Below are 20,246 nucleotides of genomic sequence, written 5' to 3' on the forward strand. Positions count from 1 at the left end.
CACAGGGCTTTAGGGCAAAGCTCAAGCATGCTTACTGACTGAGGGGACCTCTACATACAGAGAGACAGGACCTAGGGGTATGACTGAAAGACACCAGATTTAGAGGGCATCTCAGGTCACTCTGTAATTGATTAAGTAAAAATGCTGCAAGATCCTTAAGTGGCTGTAGTGACAGAAATGCTGCAGATCCCCAAGCGGCAACAGTGGACAGCAGGTCCCAAGAGCAGCCAGTCCCAGGCAAGGACGGCACAGTTCCCAAGTGGCTGCCATATGAGGGGCAGCGAATCCCAAGAGAAAAGACAGACAGATGGGCATGCCATGAGACCATGCCACAGGTCTCCAAAAGCGGCTGGTCCTGGGCAGGGAACCACATGGTGGGTGAGAGACAGAGACATGGATAGGCACGCCACGCAGAGTGAGGTTGGATATTTATCTAGTGAGTTATGGAGGGGAAAAAGGAGAAGAGCAGAGAGTGAGAGAGAGAGAGAGAAAAAAACAAAGTGGGGGAAGGGGAGAAGTGGGGAGAGACAAGAGACAGAAGCTAACTCTTTGAGAGGGAAATGAAAAAGGAAGGGACTCAGGCTGGAAGCTGAAGATCAGCCTGCCTTGGGTGGGGGGAGGGAGTGGGCATGGCTTGTCTCTTAAAGGGACAGGACAGATCATTACACACTATCATTTACAACTCAAAGAGTTGGAATCAGAAAACAAGACTAATAAAGAAAGCCAAGGTTAGGATAATAAACTAGAAGGAAGGATGCCTGTGAACAATCAGGAAGAGGGAGCATTTAAGGCAAAGAGAGTAGTGAGCCGAGATGAAGCCTAATGAGACATCACAAAGGTCAGAAAGCTAAAGCCAGCTGGGCATGATCATTGGAGGTGCCTGGAGAATGTGACAAGAGCAGCCCTCATGGAACAGAGGGACAGTCATCTAAGGGAGGAAGTAACGATGACCATCAGAACATCCAAGATGAGAGAAATGTGGGGTTACAGTAGACAACACAGAGTGGCTTCTCAGCTTTTTTGCTAAGATCCCTCAGAGATAGACAGACATGGGAAGGGCAGCTTTGCCACAGGAAATCCTAAGGCAGTTCCTGACTGATCGGAAATCGTAAGCCATGTTTCCAACTCTAATGCATAGTAAGCTGCTTTGACCAAAAGCCCTACTTCACCTGCACCACAATCTTAGCAGAATGGGTATCCCTCCTCATGTTGGCACAACCCTCCATTCTTTACCTAGCTCATTTCCTTTTCCTCCCTTTGGGCTCCCTGAATTCTGACAACAGTCACTGTGTCACTGAGTCCACAAGATTCCAGCCAAAGCAACCTGACCACAGGCACTTCAGTTACTTCACCCACCCATAGGGCCTTCCAGGCAGACAGCTGACTCCTGTCAGAGCCAGGAGTCTCAGATCCAAACTGTATGAAGTGTCACCGTTATAAAGTAGCACTGCCTATATGGCTTGAACAAGCACGCGCTTCCTCGCAGTTCTGCAGGTGGCCAGTCCTAACACATCAGCAGGGTTGATTCATCCTGAAGAGTCTCCTCAGCCCTCAGGTGGTCACCTTCCTGCTGTTTTACACTGTGTCCCATTTATTCTTCTTAGAAGGATGTAGGCCCATATTTCTATATGGTGTGTCAGCCAGGCTCTGAAGCCACAGGGCCCACCTGAGGTGGTCACGTAGCCCTGCAGACAAGTTGTCACTGCCCCAACAAAAGGTCAGGATGTTGTTGCTCCTTTCTTCGTAATTTAGAGGATGCCTTATAGAGATGCTGATTCAAGCCTATGTGACAGCTAGCATACACAGCAGACAGGTAGATGTGGACGTGACAAAACACCATTCACCTGGTTACCTAGGAGACAGGTCTGGTGTATTTTCCCACTCAGTTTGTGTGTTGGTATAAAAACTGTTCGGAGAATAAACAAGAGGAATTCTTCTGGATGTGAACTCAGGACTTTATGAGGGACCACTGAGAATCTCCCTCCCAATTAAGCCATGTGAGTTGTGTCTTTATTTCCATCTCCTCCACACCGGTCAAGAGAGAGAGTTTATGTTGGGGTCTGGTCTAGAAAAATAATTTATGGTCCGGGCTAGCACCATAAATTATCCTGACAGAAGGATACCAGTGATGTTGTATTCAAGCCTAACCAACACTAAAGATTGCATTTTAGCTAAAACTGCCTTTGTAAGGACTTTGCCTTCAAATACAATTATGTCCTGAAGTACTGGAAGTTTCAAGATGTAGATGAAGGGGGTAGGGGCAAGCGAGCCCAAAGTGAGGAGACTGACCTCTAGAGAAAGATCAGGACTGGTGTGCTAATTTTCCCACATTACAATGTGGATAGGAACTACAGTGTGAAATTTCTACACAAGCCAGCTATGGGTGACAGGAGGCAGAACATTAAACAACAGTGTCATTGTTCAGCTACTTCCCCTCTTGAGAGTGCGACTGTAGCAGGGAGCCAGTGGTCTATAGCAACCTCCCTTCTCAAAGGAAAATGACTGGCCATTCACTGTGACAAAGGCAAACCTCTTCTCAAAGACCGAGACAACAAAAGAAAACAGTTTGCCACCACAAATCCACAAGATTGCATCTTGCTCCTCGAGGACTCACTAAAATGACTCCACCTCACAGCAAAAATCACTAAAATATACTCATTCCATCGGAACTGTTGGGCCAGTCCAAGATCACTGAGGAAAAGTCCATCTCACTAAGCTGAGCAGCCAAAGGCCAACCCAGTCAAGAGGCAGCTGCATAAACACTCACATTCCACCCAGGTAGGACACTGCCTTGTGCTGGCTGCCCAAGGCCCTCAGAAATTAGTCAATCTCCCTTCTCCTGATAACCTGTCAGTAACAGCATACTGCTAAGACTTGGTTCTGCCTAACCCTAGCAGAAAAGGGCATAGAGACAAATGCTTTTTCTGGAAGAAATCAACGTTTTTGCTGTATTTCTGTTCCTATGTGCTACTGCACCCTGTGAGATGCTACATTCCAGAAAAACAGGGTGGGAGCCATGTTATTCACTCCGCCCTCTCTATGTCACAGGGCAGGGCATGGCAATAGGTGGTCCTTAAATTCCAAGTGGATTAAAGAATAATAAAGACAACAGGGATTATGATGGTCCATGAGAGGGAGAAGGTGAGCCAGGTCATGCTGACACATCCCTGACAGCCTTGTGAAGGGCCTACAGTGTTTTTGACACTTTTATTTTTTTTTTATTTTATGTCTATAGGTATTTTGTCTTCTTGTACATTTTTGTATCACTTGGGTTCAGGGCCTGAAGAAGCCAGAAGAAGGGGTTGAATTCCCTGGATCTGTAAGAGCAGTCAGAATTCTTTCACTTGTTTGTTTGTTTGTTTGTTTGTTTGTTTGTTACTGGGTGGGGAGGGGGGTAAGGGTGATGGTTCAAATTAAGGTTTCTCCTCTGTGTATCCCTGGCTATCCCGGAACTCATTCTATAGACCAGCCTGACCTCAAACTCAGAGGTCCACCTGCCTCTGCCTCCTAAGTCCTAGAATTAAAAGCATTCAGCATTATTGCCCGGCTGAGCCAATATTCTTAATCACTCAACCGTGTCTCAGCCCTGAGCTCACAATTTTCAAGAGGCAAAAGAACTGAGAAATGGGAAGGTTGGCCACCATTTATAATCTTATTGGTACCAAGGTACTGATGTTTGGCAAGGGTGTCACTAAAATGAACTCTAACCTAAAAGTAAAGGACAAGGGGAATAAAAGCAGAGTAGCCTCAAATCAAGGAAATGGGATAAGGTTGGGGATTGACAAAGAATTTGGAAGTCAAGAAGGAAACTAACGGGGCTGGAGAGATGGCTCAGTGGTTAACAGCACTGTCTGCTCTTCCAAAGGTCCTGAGTTCAATTCCCAGCACCCACATGGTGGCTCACAACCATCTGTAATGAGATCTGGTGCCCTCTTCTGGTCTGCAGGCAGAGTACTGAAAATACTGTAGACATAATAAATAAATAAATCTTTAAAAAAAAAGAAGAAGAAGAAGGAAACTAACGGAAACAGAGGAAGAGAGCACATTCTCAGTTCCATGATCTTGAGAAGAAGCAGGAGAAGCAACTAGAAGTTCCATGATATTGAGGAGAAGCAACTAGAAGTGGCCTTACAATTGAGGAGTAGCAGGGATCAAATAGTATCTGACCCCAGCCTCTCTCTTTTACTAAAGAAGTATCTTACATGCATGTATATTGCATTCTAATCTCATCAGCCACAAGACAATGGATTGGTATGGGGTTGTTTTGTTTTAGGGTTTTTTATGTGCCTTTCTCCCATTATCCTTATTATATGTGCATATTTGCTTGGCCTGCATGTATGTTTGTGTATCACATGTATGGCAGCATCCACAGAGGTCAGAAGACCCTCCTATGACTGGGATTACAGACTGTTGTTAGCACCCAAAGACTCCACAACCTACCCTTCTGGGCTTATGTCTGATTCCACCTCTGATGGGCTTTTTATCACTTGCACCAGCTGACTTTTCTTCCTTCCTCGTCCCTCCTCTGTTCTCTACTCTTGCTCACACCAGACTCCTAAATGTACCATTCTGTCCCAGTCGTCTGGGTGCGGTTGAAGCAAGAGTTACTCACATTCTCTTCCTTACCGTAGGTTTTTTGAGAGAAAGGAGTTTATCCCTGCTTCCTCACTTCCCAAAATCCAACCCATACTTGGGTTCCCAGAAAAAAGAAATTTATATATATATATATATATATATATATATATATATATATATATATATATATATAATAAAGGTGGTTATTGCATTTCTACATTATGAACATTAGAATCATAACATCAAAAGATACAATAAAAATAACGCAAGCCAGTCCTTAGCCAGATACATAAACCCCTGGTTTGGGTTCTCTACTGTTGCAAATAAACTATGAGAAAACCAACTGCAGGCTGGCCTGAAGAGGCGCATGGATGGAAGAGACCCAAAAGCTGTCCAAAGATACTCACTTTTCATTTTATCCTAACCCAAACTGAAAATACCCTTGATTCAACAAGGAAAAATTAAGAAATACTAAAATATAATCTGCCTACTCAAACTTATAAATCCATCAATGTGTTTTAAGCAATTGAGCACCAAATTAAGCAATTTATATAGATCATAACATAATCTGTAAAAAGTAAAAGGAGACAATAGGGCAACCATGAAGGCAGGGTAGGGTTGAGTGGAACACAGAAGACCCTGTAAGGGGAGTTGGGTATAGAGAAGGGAGAAGGGGAGGATTCGGGATAGTTTGGGGGAATGGGATGGGTGGGATAGAGGAAGGATGGATATGGGAGCAGAGAAGTAAATATCTCAACTAAGGGAGCCATTTTAGGGTTTGTAAGAGACTTGATTCTAGAGGGGGTCCCAGGTCCAAGGAGAGGTCCCCAGATTGTTCCCTGGGCAGCAGAGGAGAGGGTGCATGAACTGGCCTCGTCCCATAACCATACTGATGAATATTTTGCATATCACCATAGAATCTTCATTTGGCGATGGATGGAGATAGAGACAGAGTCCCACATTGAAGCACTGGACTTAGCTCCCTAGGTCCAAATGAAGAGCAGAAGGAGGGAGAATGTGAGCAAGGAAATCAGGATCACAAGGGGTACGTCCACCCACTGAGACGGTGGGACTGATCTAATGGGAGCTCACCAAGGCCAACTGGACTGGGAGTGATGGAGCATATGATCAAAACGGACACTCTGAACGTGGCTGGCAATGAAGGCTGACTGAGAACCCAAGGACAATGGCATTGGGATTTAATTCTACTCATGAACTAACTTTGTGGGAGCCTGGTTTGTTTGGATGTTCACCTTTAAAGACCTGTATGGAGGGGGGAGGACCTTGGACTTCCCATGGGGCAGGGAACCCTGACTGCTCTTAAGACTAGAGAGGGAGGAGAAGGTGGGGAGGGGGAGGTGGGAAGGGGGAGGGAAAAGGGAGGCGGGGAAGAGGTGGAAATTTTTAATAAATAAATTTAAAAAAAGAATAAAAGTAAAAGGAGGGGTTACAGAGATGGCCCAGGAACTAAGGGGATGGAGTTTGTTTGTTTGTTTGAAACTGGGTCTCTTTATGTAGTCCTAGCTATCCTAGAACTCACTATGTAGACCAGGCTTGCCTCAAACACACAGAGGCCTCCTGAGAGCTAGGATTAAAGATATATGCTACTATGCCCAGCTGGTTAAAGGGTTTTCTGTTCTCGCAGAAAACCTGGGTTCAGTTTCAGCACCCACATGATGGTTCACAACCACCTGTCAATCCAGTTACAGGGGATCAGATGCCCTTTGACCTTTGCAGGTACCTGCACACATGGTGTAAATGCACAATATACAAACAAATCTTTTTTTTAAATAAAAGGGAAACAATATGAACAAGTGGGACCTTAGTAGTTTTATAAATATTGGTATGCTTTAAATACAAAGCAAAAATAGAAAATACTGTTGGTTGCACTTCTGAGTTAAATTTGTTTGTATATTTAAATGCTTTGCTTAAAAAACAATACTTGGTTTTTATACAGCCATAATCTCTATGTACGTGCGGAGACTAAGGTAGAAGGATTTTTGAGTCTGAGGCCAGCTGGGCTACACAGCAAGTTTTAGGCTAACCTGGACTACACAGTGAGACTATGTCATAGAATAAATAATCAGTTAAATCAACTACTTACCAAAAGGGTTTTAAATTGAAGCTATACAGAATTGTTTCTAGTGTGTTTCACACATCAAAGCTTTTCTCAAAACTAATGTAGACTTTGAGGGATAGAAATGCCCTACCCCGAAAAGGAAAATTGGCAAAGAATTTGCTGCCAACCAAATGTAACCCATCAGTAAACCCTTTTGAGACAACATTTCAGCATATCTTCACTACTTCCTGGGAGAAAAGAAGAAGGAGGAGGATGAGGAGAAGGAGGAAGAGGAGGAGGAGGAAGAAGAAGAAGAAGAAGAAGAAGAAGAAGAAGAAGAAGAAGAAGAAGAAGAAGAAGAAGAAGAAGAGAAGAAGAAGTCCACAATAACAATAAGCGCAGCGCTCTGGATTAATGTGTGCCTCTAGATAAAACATTTAAAACAAAGCAGTTGAAAATGTGGATATAAGCTTTTAGTGAACACAAAACATAGGTATATATCTGGTTTTATTAATTTACAGATTTAGGATAATTTATGGTATTAGTACATGTTAACATTAAAAATTTAGATAATTCAAAGCATATGAGCATACACACACATGCACTCTTATCCAAAGGTATGGAGATTTTGTGTTGGATGGCAGTATGGCAAAATAAGTAAACTTTTAAAACCAAGCAATTTGTATGGTGGTATGGAACAATTCTGTATTCTGTCAATTATGTTATGAATCAGCACTGATTGACCAGTAGCCAGGCAGGAAGTATAAGTGAGACAACCAGATGGGAAGTAGAGGTGGGGCAATGAGAATAGGAGAATTCTGGGAAGCAGGAAGCTCCCTCCACAGTCCTGTGCAGACACCAAAGAAGCAGGATGTGACCTGCCCCTCTGAAAAAGGTACTGAGCCATATGGCTAACATAGATAAAAATAATGGGTTAATATAAGTCATGAGAGTTAATAAGAAGCCTGAGCTAATGGAGCAATCAGTTTATAACCTAATACAGACTCTCTGTGTGATTTTTCTTTGAGGCCAAATGGCTGTGGGACCTGGTGGGAAGACAGAAACCCCAACAACCAGGCCCCCATGTTATAGTATGGCACTTAAAATATTAAATGAAACTACTAAAATTATTCAGAAATCAGTTACTTTTAGTAGTGAAACCCAATGATAAAAGATAATTCCTCTTTATTCAATTGGATCATTTGTAAAATAGAACAAATTAACAAGGAAAAAATCCACAATGAAGAGTGGTGTGTGAAAGACCACACACACACACACACACACACACACACACACACACACACACAACTCTCCAGCCTAGAACAAGCCACCAAGTGTCCCGTTTTGAAGTTCCTGATAGGGCACTGCCTGAAACAGCGCCTCTCCTATAGTCTCCCATTTCTGAGGCTTCTCAAAGCAAAACCATGCTATAACAAGGTGCCTACTTCTATTAAAGTTCAAACACACATGTTTAGCAAGTTGAAGTCTAAATCAAGGACACACACTGCAGAACTAGAACCTTCTTTGGATATAACACCAGATACTTTTTTGAGTCCTTCGGTGACCTAAAGGCCTGGCCAGGTGGCCTCACTGATATTACTGTGAGCCCTGGCAGAGCACCCCACAATGTCACCCTTCCATCACCGAGGCTTTCAAGGAGACCATCAACCAGAGAATCTCTACCAGAAACATGACCCCTCTGTGATCTCTCTGTGCAGTGAACCCAAGACCCAGTTCTTGCTCACCCCTCTCACCTCACCTAGATTCAGCCCCCGGTATGGAAAAAAGAGGCAAACGGATCCTATCATGATCACTGTTAGAGACACGGAAAAAGAAATACTTCCTTCCTCAATCAGCTTAAAGCTAAATCATATATAAACCTGAACTGCACAAACCTCTCTCCAATCTTGGGTCGGATATTGTATAAAGTGCGGGGGTTGGCACCTGTACAAAGTGAGGGCAGGACCACTCCAACATATAAATAAAGAGAAGTTTTTTTTATTGTGGATATGAAGGAGAGTACAGTCAGAGGCATCTGGAAGGATCTAGAGCAGAGAGAAAATGTAGTAGACGGAACATGGCTGGCAGAATGAACTGGGCCATGAGGGGGTTGGGGAGAAGAAGGGAACCAAGAGGGAAAGAACAAGGAGAGAGCCAAGAGAGTCAATGCTAAAACAGCAGGTTTACATAGGAATGAGAAGCTGGCAGAAGAGAAACCCGGGAGCTGGGGAAGCTTAGTTTGCGGTGGGGGATGAGAAGAGCTAAAAAGAACAGAGGTACCGAGTGAACCTGGAGCCAGCAGACATTTTGGTATGCTAATAGTCACCACAGTTAGCCATTTGTCCCAAGTTTCTTTTGGACCTGACAGATAGGACATGCCTTATAGTCTTGCTCTTAAGTGCAATAGGTATAACAATTGCTCTGGTTTTCAAGGGCAGTGTCCTTGCTCAGAGGAGGAGCATGCCAAAAGACATAGAGTGCTATCAGGCCATAAGGGAAACTAACCTCCATCTATCTCGGAAACTGAAGTCTTCTTGAAACATAGCCTTGTGCATGTGGTGTACAGTGACTATTATACTACAACTGCCGGGAGGTGGTGGCACACGCCTTTAATCCCAGCACTTGGGAGGCAGAGGCAGGCAGATATCTGTGAGTTCAAGGCCAGCCTGGTCTACAAGTGCTAGTTCCAGGACAGGCTCCAAAGCTAAAGGGAAACCCTGTCTCAAAAAAAAAATAAATAAATAAATAAATAAATAAATAAACTACAATTCAAACTGCGCAGTGTGGCATAAATGGCATAGGTTCCTATAGCCTAAAAATACTACATGGGAATGTTCAGCAAGTACTTAGCTGACAGGGGCTAGAGTGTCAGAATCTATGCAACCTTTTAAGTTGTTCAACAAAACAATGGTAAAAGATGCACACGTGTACATATAAAGACATGTATCTGTATCTGTGTATATATATATATGCACATACACATGTATGTCTGTTTATACATGTGTGTTTATATATGTGTATACATAAGTATATAGACATGCACAGATAGATGTGTAGAGACATGTATATGTATGTATATATCCATATGTATGCATATATTTGTGAAAGAAGCAGAGAAAATTTGGCAAATATTCATTAATGAGTTTAAGTGAAAATGTACAAATGTTCATGTTTTTCTCCAACTGTTTTGCCTATTGATAAAATCGACAGTGAATATTACTTCATTTAAAAATTTAAAATACCATTCTCAAAAATTAAAACCTAACAGTAACTACAATAGATTTAAAAATACTGTTTGAGCCGATGTTTGTAATTCCAATACTTGGGAGATGGAAGTGGTAAGATTAGTCTGTGTTTAAGGTCACCCTGAACTACATAGTAAGAATCCGTATCAGAAGAAAAAGTGTGTGTGTGTGTGTGTGTGTGTGTGTGTGTGTGTGTGTGTACATACACACTGGAGTAACCTCACTCAAAACAGCAAAAATTACTCAGCCTGTGGTTTAACTAAAAAGAAAGTGTGAGATATTTGAATCTTTTACCAGGGTTCAGAAAAGCTTATGGGTTTATGGAAGTCACTGAGACTGTTTGGAATTAGGAAACCCTTACTTTTACAAGTGTGTAATAAAAAGTTAACAAAGACATGAAGATGAATGTGGCTTTGAATAACAAAAGAAACAATACATTCCCAAAGAACACACCGAGATTGAATAGCTTTGTTTTGGTTTGGTTTGGTTTTGGTTTTTCAAGACAGGGTTTCGCTGTAGTTTTAGAGCTGAGACAGGGTTTCACTGTAGTTTTAGAGCCTGTCCTGGAACTAACTCTTATATACCAGGCTGGCCTCGAACTCACAGAGATCCACCTGTCTCTGCCTCCTGAGTGCTGGGATTAAAGGCGTGCACCACCACCGCCTGGCTGATTGAATAGTTTTTTAAATGTCTATTTTCACAAACGCAGCTACAGAATGTTGCAATCCCAGTAAAAAATCAACATGAATTATTGTTTGAGGGGAAGAACAGTAAGGAAATCATTTAAAAGTTTTGCTGGTAGAAAAAAAAATAGGTGAGATTATTAGTCACAAACATTTTGAAAATGAAGCAAAATGATGGGGCTCTTACTTCAACAGTGCTAAAAATACCTAGAAGATGCTAAAACTTATTTTAAAGCTATAATAATTAAACAATTAGTCTGGTTTGGGAATAATAAATCATAGAGGAAAACTGAGGAAATCTAGGCTAAGAAAAGAGTAAACTTTAGTCAAGATAACAGAGAAAGGGAAAGGGGGAGGCTCCACCACTCCTGTAAGGCCTGAGTAGCTGGGGGGAAAACTGTCAAGAGCATGGAGGAAAATTAAGCACTGAGAAATCAGTGCATCAAAGGTATAGAAACAAGTGTAGGAGAGCGTTCTGGGCCTAAAAGAAATGACAAAGAAAAAGGTGGATGCACTTGGCTCAGGAGTGGTTTGAGCTTCTGTACATCTGAAAACACAATGAGCATAAGGGAGAGAAGCAATGGCTGCTGAGGAGCATGTATCAACGTCACTCTGCAGTGGCTAGGGAGGAAGGAAGAGGCTTTAAAATGGGCAGATGCTGTCAAACAAAACTCAAAGGCTAACTAACTCCTTCCAAAGCTGCGCCTAGGGAGATGGGACCTAACTCCAGTTTAGCTTCCGGCTCGTAAGACCATGTCCCTGGGATGAATCCAGACCCATAAAATTGACTCCCGCAGAAAGCTCAGTAATGCCAGAAAAATGTGCAATGTGGTCTAGCCTGCACCCAACGAGGTTTTCTGTTCTTACGGCGCTCCCTACAAGGAACTTAAAGTTGGGCAGACATCTCTTTCAACTCCGAAGCATGTGTCTGGATGCCTGGAGAGCTGTTCCTTGGCACTGTAATCAAGGAAGGGCTCCTTCGCCCAGTTTCTGATGCAGGACAGATGCCCACTTCACCAACTAATAAGAGGCTGACCTGCTTCTAGCTTCTTCACCCCTCTACCTCTGCTGAGAACAGGCTCTCCCTTGCCCTGTTGCTGAGTGCTCATTTCCACAAATCACCTCAGCCACTGCTGAGGAATCGCAGCTCTCTCCCCCACTGTCAAGAGTCACCAAAAAAAAAAAAAAAAACACCACCAACAACAACAAAAAAACTTTTTGATTTTGTGCCTTGTTTTTGGCAAATGTTGAATATGAAACCCATATTTCTGTGCATGCTAAACTCCCAGACCCAAACTCTGTTTTCTTGCCTTGACTAAAGTTCAGCTGTGTTTGATTTCAACAATGCAACTTACAAAACAATACAGTGTAGGTATTGATTATGATTTTTTTTGGTTTGTGTTCTGCTTATTTGTGTGTGTGTGTGTGTGTGTGTGTGTGTGTGTGTGTGTGTGTGTTTTCCATTAAATAAATGCGTTTCACCTATAATGGAAAAAATTGCTTTCAGGTGATTTAAACTTCCTACCTGTTGTTGCTGTGATAAAACACTGTGACAACAGCAACACGGGGAAAGGGATGATTTCAGCTCACAATTACAAGTTACAGTTCATCACAAAGAGAAGTCATGGTAGTGGGAACTCAAGCAGCTTGTCACAAGCAGAGAAAGTAGATGCCTTTCTGCTTAGACTCAGCTCGCCTTCTCTTTTCTAGTCCAGGGTTCAAGCCCAGGGCATAGTGTTCCCTTTCGTAGGCTAAGTCTTCAATATCAATTAATGTACTCAAGATACTCTCCCATAGACAGGCCCACGAGAGCCAACTCATTTAGGCAGTTCCTCACGAAGGACTCATTTCTGAGGTGAGCCTGCATTGTGTCAAGCTGACAATTAAAGCCAATCATCATACTACCAGAGAGCAGGGAAACCCATTTACCAATTCCAAAATGCTCTAGACCTAGTTAATAACGCCAAGTGACCAGACAGTTCAACCATCACACTACCAGCTGATCTGGTCCAAAGCCCAGTTCCTGGGGCCTCATTTTACAAGACACTCTATTTGGGATGAAGAAGGCCAAAAGTCTTTTCCTGAATCTGTACACAAACACTATTATGTGTGGCCTTGACAATTCCTTTGTCTGGTCCTCATTTCCCTCATCTATACAACAAGAAATGAGCCAAGGTGTGTCAACTTCCTTCCTTCTCAAGCATGCCAGATTTCTGTCTTATAAGACACCTAAGATCGATGGCCAGGAAGAGATTCAAACCAAACAGTGGCCACACCAAACTTGGAGGCTGGACCAGGTGCCCCTCACAGGTGCCCCATGCATTGTCCCACCTTGAATTCCTCATGTATACGTTCCTCCAGGATTTTGGCAGCCTTACGATCCTCCATCTCCACTTTCCACCTCTCTGCCAGGATCCGGGCTTTCTCATTGGCCAAGGCATCCCGGAACTTCTTGGTGATCTCTGCTTCCTTCTGTTTCCTTCCAAGAGATCAGCAGCATGGGTGAGCTTGGGTGAAAAACTAGAAGATCATATCACAGTGCAACTTCAAGTCAAAGCAATGAGCAACCGTGCCTTAGTACACAGAACAGCAAACACAAAGATTAACATAATTCATGACAGCAAAGGAAGGGAGAGATAGGGAAGGGAAGGGAAACCAGAAGGCCCACTCTGGAAGGTAAGAAACAAGACATGAAAATCCCATTCATCATTCAAGTAGCCAAAGCTGTATATAGTAGTCAGCAGAGAAGTTTCAGGAAAAGAAATGAAAATCAATTCAGATGTCTACCAAAAACATAAATAAGTTACATTCCTTATTCCTTATTATTCCTTATAATAGACTACTACATGAGAATCTTCAATAGCCTCAGGATTTGAACTGATGGGATCTATCAAGATACAAATAAATATTTTTTATCTCTTAAATATTCTTCATGGTTAGCTTGGGTGGTGGGTGTTCTTTATTTCAGTATAGTCTTAGACTTGTTTACATTGTTACAACTTCATAACTAAAACACCATCATTCCGACTTGATGGTGGAAGATGCTAAAAACACCATCGTATGAATTTCTAAGTTTGGCAAAGTTTCTAATTTGGAAAAATGTTAAAAGTTATTGATGAAGAGAGTCTAACTCCAAACTTTCCTGAGGGCTCAGCCATCCTATGGTGAACACATAAATAATATTCAGAGGAACAACAGGGAGCCACAATGAAGCACTATTGCTAAACCATCCCTGTGAGAAGTTCCCACAGTGCCTGCGGCTGTAGAAATGGTTCAGTTGGTAAAATACTTACCATGTGAGCACAAGAAATGAATTCAGATCTCTAGAGCTCTCATATAAATCTGGATGCAATATAATCCCAGCACTGGGGCGACAGAAACAGAAGGATAACCCTAAAATTCCCTGGCCACCTAGTCTGGCTGCATTGGTGAGCTAACCGGTTCCCTGAGAGACCCTGCCTCAAAAACTAGCAAGGAGAGTGACAGAAGGAGACATCTGACATTTACACATCTCTGGCTTTTACACATACCAGCACACACAAACATAGGCACATGAGCACATGAGCAAGTGCCACACACATACAACATGCAGTCCACACTGTCCAGGTAAATCCAAACTTGAGGTTATAGGAAGAGGTGTTCGGTCTTTAGGTCATATCACCAACAAAAGAAAACTGAGGTTCCAGATTAGCTAACTGGTGGGTCTAACACTTGAACTCACAAGGTTTACCGATGGGAGTCTCTGGTGCGTTGGTTAGTTGATCTTGTCAGCTCAGCACAGCCAGCCGCTGACCAGCACCTCATCTTTCCACCCACAGCTTAGATATACCCAGGGCTCTAGGCTCAGGCCCTACCCAGTACCCTCCCAGCCAGCACCTCTCACCAGAGCTCCTCAGCCTCTCTCTGGGCTTGCAGGCGTGCTCTCTCTGCAATCAGCTCCTCGGAGATCTCCTCATAGGGCTTGTCGCCAGGGCCTTCACCCATGACCCACACCCAGACCTCGCCATCTGCTCCCAACAGCCACTGGATGTGCTTGTTGCTTGCTGCCTCACAGTGGAAGGAAGAAGAGAGAGAAAAGAAGAAACACATAGTTTCCAGTTAAGGAACAAGCTGAGCCGGAGCACAGCACACATTATTATAGCCATCATACAACTCGACAGACCAGCAGTGGCTTCAGTACAGATTCTGGTGCAGATTCAAGGCATTCCCTTACACCATCCCCTCTGAGGAGGAACATAACAGCCAAGCCAGCACCGGAGGCGAGCGTCAGAAATGAGCTCTAATGAGGTCTACATCAGCAAAAATACGGAGGGCTAGTGTGATGCTAGGTAAGAAACAACTTGCGCTGCTCCCGGGCTGAGGCAACCAGGTGTCAGCGAGTCTCCTCTGCCCTCTTGTTTGCCTAGCCACTGACTAGAAAGAAGGAATCAGAAATGACAGCATTGCAAGAGGAAGCAGCCTGGAGCCTCGTGTCTCTGTGATACACATCATGCTGCAGTTTGAGCAAGAAATGAACCTTTGCTGGATGCGGCCACCGAGAGCCCTTAGTCTGCCAATAACAACAGGTTCCACTGCTGTCTTAACTAGATCAGTGAGGTTCCTCAGTGACAGGGCGGCCACAGCAACAGAAAGCCTGCGTCTGGCTTTAACATCTGGGTGGTGAGTGATATCTAGCAGGTCAAACAGCTGGAGATGCAGGCATGCAGGAACAAAACAGCGGGTAAATGTGCCACAGACTCATTAGGGCTTAAAAGGCAGACCCTGTTTTCTGAGTTGGGGGAAAAAATGAAGCAGTGTGTATTAGAAGCATTCGACATGGTGTTAAGAGGGGGGGGGGGGGAAACCCTAGAATTCAAGCAGGAATCAAGTGTTTTGCAGGGAGAAGTGAAAGAGAAGGGAGAGAATAGAGAAATTTGGGGAAAATACTAGGTTTCAAATTGTAAGAGATGTACTACTGGCCATGGTGGTGAATGTCTGTGATCTTGGTGCTCTGCAGATTGAGGCAGGAGGATTATGAATTCTAGGGCAATGTGGTAAGATAATCTCTCTCTCTCTCTCTCTCTCTCTCTCACACACACACACACACACACACACACACACACACACACACACAGAGAGAGAGAGAGAGAGAGAGAGAGAGAGAGAGAGAGAGAGAGAGAGAGAAATGCAAAAGATTAAATTCTGAAGAGTTTTGCCTGACAGAACTCAGTTAGCTGTCTCTGTGAATGAGATGCCCTGGGACACAAAGCACAGAGGCTGTGCTCATGGGCTCTCTAACTCCACTACAGCAGATGCCACTAAATGAAACCGCCAGCCTCCAGGACCTGGTGTTTGCTCACAGTTATTTCCCAGAGGCTGCCCCACTCTCTGACTGACATTCCAGGCTCATGACTGAGGCATCTGACTCCTGGCCAAAACTTCCTTGCATTACAGTAAGGCCCCCAGCCTCCCTCTCTCCTTTACTCAAGGTCAAGTGAGAAAATTTTAAATATTTATTTATTTTAAATAGTGACAAACTCATTACATAATTGTACAAAATTGTTTCATAAAAAAATCAATATTTGTAAGACAGCAGAATTATCATTAGGGCTACAATCAACGAGCCACTGCCCTCCAGGCTCCATTGTCTGCCTTTCTTCTGGATGCATAGTTGATAGAACAATGATCAGAGTGAAAAGGCAACCTATGGGGAGAGAAAAAATTCTTGCAAACATACACCTCATTAAGGGCTAGCATCCAAATACACACGGAACTCAAGCAACACAGTATCAATAAAACAAATGATTCTGTTTTAAAATGGGCACAGGACTTGAATAGACACCTCTCAGAAGAAAACATACAAATGGCCGGCTGTGAGAGAAAACATTCAGCCTCATTAATCATCAGAGAAGCTCAAGTCAAAGCACTGTGGGATATCACTCCACACTTGTTGGAAGGGTAAGCAGCAAATATATAAAGCTGAAATTCTTGGCAGAAGGAGCTAGAGCAGTGCTCTCAACCTGTGGGCCGAGATCCCTTTGGGAAGGCCAAACAATCCTTTCTCAGGGGTTGCATATCAGATATCCTACATGTCATATATTTACATTATGATTCATAACAGTAGCAAATTTACAGTTATGAAGTAGCAACAAATATACTTTTATGGTTGGGGGTCACTACAACATGAGGAACTAACTGTGTTAAAGGGTCGGAGCATTAGGAAGATTGAGAACCACTGGGCTGGAGAGATGCTCAGCCATTACTTGTTGCTCCTGTAGAGGACCTCGGTTCCATTCCCAGCACCCAGATGGCAGCTCATGACTACCTGGAACTCTAGTTCCAGGAGACCCAACACCCTATTCTGCCCTAGTGGATACAGAATGCATGTGGGCACAGATACACATGCAGGCAAAACACCCATACACATAAAACATTTTATTTATTTGGTTTTTTTGTTTTGTTTTGTTTACTATTTTTCAAGACAGGGTTTTCCTGTGTAGTTCTGACTGTTCTCACATTTGCTCTGTAGACCAGGCTGACCTTGAACACACTGAGATCTGCCTGCCTCTGTTTCCCAAGTGCTGAGATTAAAGGCATGTGCCACCAGCGCCCAAAACTTTTTTTGTTTTAAATAAAAGCTTGGGAGAGCATAGAGAGAAAGGAACATTTGTATCCTGGTGTAAGAATGTGAATTAACGCAGTCATTATAAAAAAAAAAAAAAAAAACAGTACAGAAATTTCTCTGAAAACCATGACTAAAGGGTCAACATGTACACACACACACACACACACACACACACACACACACACACACATGTATCCAAAAGAAATTAAGTTGTTATGACAGAGACACCTGCGCACACACATATTTATTATGGCACTGTGCACAACTGACACGGGGTCAACCTGTGTCCACCAAGAGTCATGAACACATAAAAACAATTTTAAAAATTAAGGAATGAGCTGGGCCGTGGTGGCACATGCCTTTAATCCCAGCACTCAGGAGGCAGAGGCAGGCAGATCTCTGTGAGTTTGAGGCTAACCTGGTCTACAAGAGCTAGTTCCAGGACAGGTTCCAAAGCTACAGAGAAATCCTGGTCACGAAAAACAAACAAACAAACAAACAAACAAACAAATAAATAAATAAAAATTAAAAAATTAAAAAGGAATGAATAATGAAAATTTAATACCATATTACAGTAGAATATACTATTTGAGCCTGGAAAAGTAGGAATTCATATTATTTTCAATCATATAGGTGAACGTAGGAGGAGGGGACACTGTGTGAAGTAAAAAAAGCAAGGCACAAAAATGTTAATGTCATATGAACTGACACATATGTGAATGTAAAGTGGTTATCTGGTGTGGGAGTGCCTTCTTTCTATGTGTTGCTTTTATTGGTAAATTAATAAAGAAACTGCCTTGGCTTGTTGATAGGGCAGAACTTAGGTAGACAGGGAATGTTAGGCTGAATGCTGGGAAGAAGAAGGGCGGAGTCAGACAGACACCATGTAGTCGCCAGTCAGAGACAGATTCTGGAACTTTAGCCAGTAAGCCACAGCCATGTGGCGTTATACAGATTCATAGAAATGAATTAAATTAATTTAAGAGTTAGCCAATAAGAAGCTAGAGCTAACGGGCCACGCAGTGATTTAATTAATACAGTTTCTGTGTGATTATTTTGAGTCTAAGCTAGTCAGGTACTGGGAACCAACAAGCAACCCTTTTTGCTACAGTTATCAGAGAATGAGGAACGGGATTAGAGAGATGGTGGGATAAACACATGTATCTCTAGCTGCATATATGGGCAGCACTAACTGGACTCAATGGGTTATTTAAACAAACAAACAAACAAAAGTTTGGGCAATAGGAGGAATTGGAGGAGAAAAAAGGGACAGAAGATAATATTCCATTGCATAAATGAAATCTCAAAAATAAAAATATATAAAGTACATTTATCACATTAGTATACAAATTTTATCTTATCCTTAGAAATGATAAAAAACATTATACCCAAGACTTGTTTTAAAATATATTTCTTTATGATTTATTATTTAAAAATTGGGTATTGTTTTACACTTTTGCAAATCTATTGATTATCAAGCCTAATTAAAAGGAAAAAGGGTTCTTGTGTCTTCCGACTTTACCCTTTATGGTAGATAATTTTGGTTGATGTACATTAAAAAATTATCAACATGTTTTGGAAGAAAGAGAAGACATTTCAGCTTTTCCCCAGGTAGTCTTAGATACTGACGTAAGATTCAATAAGTAACGGATACTCTTTTTGTTTACTTACTTATTTAGAGATAGAATCTTGCTATGTAGCTTAGGCCCCAAGTGGTCTTGAATGTATGATAGTTCTCCCACTTTGGTCTCCCCAGTGCTTGACTGTAGGCACGCGCCACCATGTCCAGCTAGTTATAGGTTGCTAAAGGTTAGTTACAACATAGAAATCTAAACCATACCAATAAGGCCATTGAGATTTTGACATTAAAAGTCATTGATTGTGATGACATAAGGGTGCTACACATTAGGGGAAGTTTGATGGGAATGCTGTAGGAATTCTCCAAACTCTTGAAATTCTTCTGAAATAAATCTGAATTACTTCAAAATAAAAGGTCTAACGATGTTTTTGTAAGACTCTATTTTTGATTTGTTTTGGTGTGTATGTGTGTGCATGCACACATGCATGAGTATGTGCATTGTGTGTGAGTGTGTGTATTGTGTGTGTGTGTAATGAACAAGGGCACTGATCTCCTGCAGCTGTGGTTACAGGGGGTTAAGACTGGCCTGATATGGGTGCTAGGAACCGAACCTTGGTCCTTAAGAAGAGCAGAACTGAGCCATCTCTCTAGCCCCAGTCTTTTGTACTGGAACTTACTGTATAGATGAGGCTATCCTCGAACTCACAGAGGTCTGCCTACATTTGCTGGGATAGAAAGCATGATTTTGTACGTGTCCATGATCCCAGCTACTGAGCAAGCAGTAATGGAAGAATCAGCACTTGAGGCCAGTGTGGCTACAGAACAAGACCTTGTCTCAACACACACACACACACACGCACACACACACACACACACACACACACACACTTTAATTTAAGAATAGAACTCCACTGGCTCATATTGTACTTTGAACAGACCTTGTACTTATGCATGACTTTGCTACTTTGCTCATTGGATCAAGATAGCACACAGATCTTCTAAACATGGGTTTTACCTTAACAGTATCAGAAAAGATGCATTTTAAATGCAATCATGATCTTACAAGAAAAAGTGTTACACGTTCCGCGATCTGTAAGCTCCTTGTGATGGATAGACATTTTCCAAAAGGTCTTGCTTTTTTGCTTGAAAGCAGAAATTTTATCATTGGTGTAAATTCTGTCAGTTACTTTTCTTGAAGTAACAGATTCTCTTTATGCATTTTAAATTCTTACCTATGAAAAATATAAATCAATGCCTGGCAATTGTCTCTTAAGTAAAAACAAAGAACCATGAAAGAAATTGGTTTATCAAATTATTGAAAAAAGCACAGAATTTTTTTTTCTCAAAATACTCCTGCATCCTGCTGTAGTAATGCTTTCCGTTGCCCTCTCATTTCTCACACAATAAAATGTTTACTGTTTCACTGTGGAGAGGTCATCAGTCTCTTGTATGAAATATACATTGACCACTACCAGTATGGTACCAGACTTCCTCACTGCAT

General features: G+C 42.4%; 1 protein-coding gene across 1 annotated transcript in view; it reads right to left on the minus strand.

Annotated features, from left to right (window-relative positions):
* Window positions 1-20,246, minus strand: part of Sh2d4b (SH2 domain containing 4B) — an 82,835-nt gene that overhangs the window by 47,248 nt on the left and 15,341 nt on the right. The window contains exons 2-3 of the mRNA XM_087906278.1: window positions 14,446-14,601; window positions 12,894-13,041 (exon numbers count right to left, since the gene is read on the minus strand). Of these exons, the coding sequence (XP_087762404.1) occupies window positions 12,894-13,041; window positions 14,446-14,601 (304 nt within the window). The remainder of the gene's footprint in view (window positions 1-12,893; window positions 13,042-14,445; window positions 14,602-20,246) is intronic.

This window comes from Myodes glareolus, chromosome 5 (assembly GCF_982192425.1).
Source record: "Myodes glareolus chromosome 5, mMyoGla1.1, whole genome shotgun sequence".
In the NCBI taxonomy this organism is placed as follows: Eukaryota; Metazoa; Chordata; class Mammalia; order Rodentia; family Cricetidae; genus Myodes; species Myodes glareolus.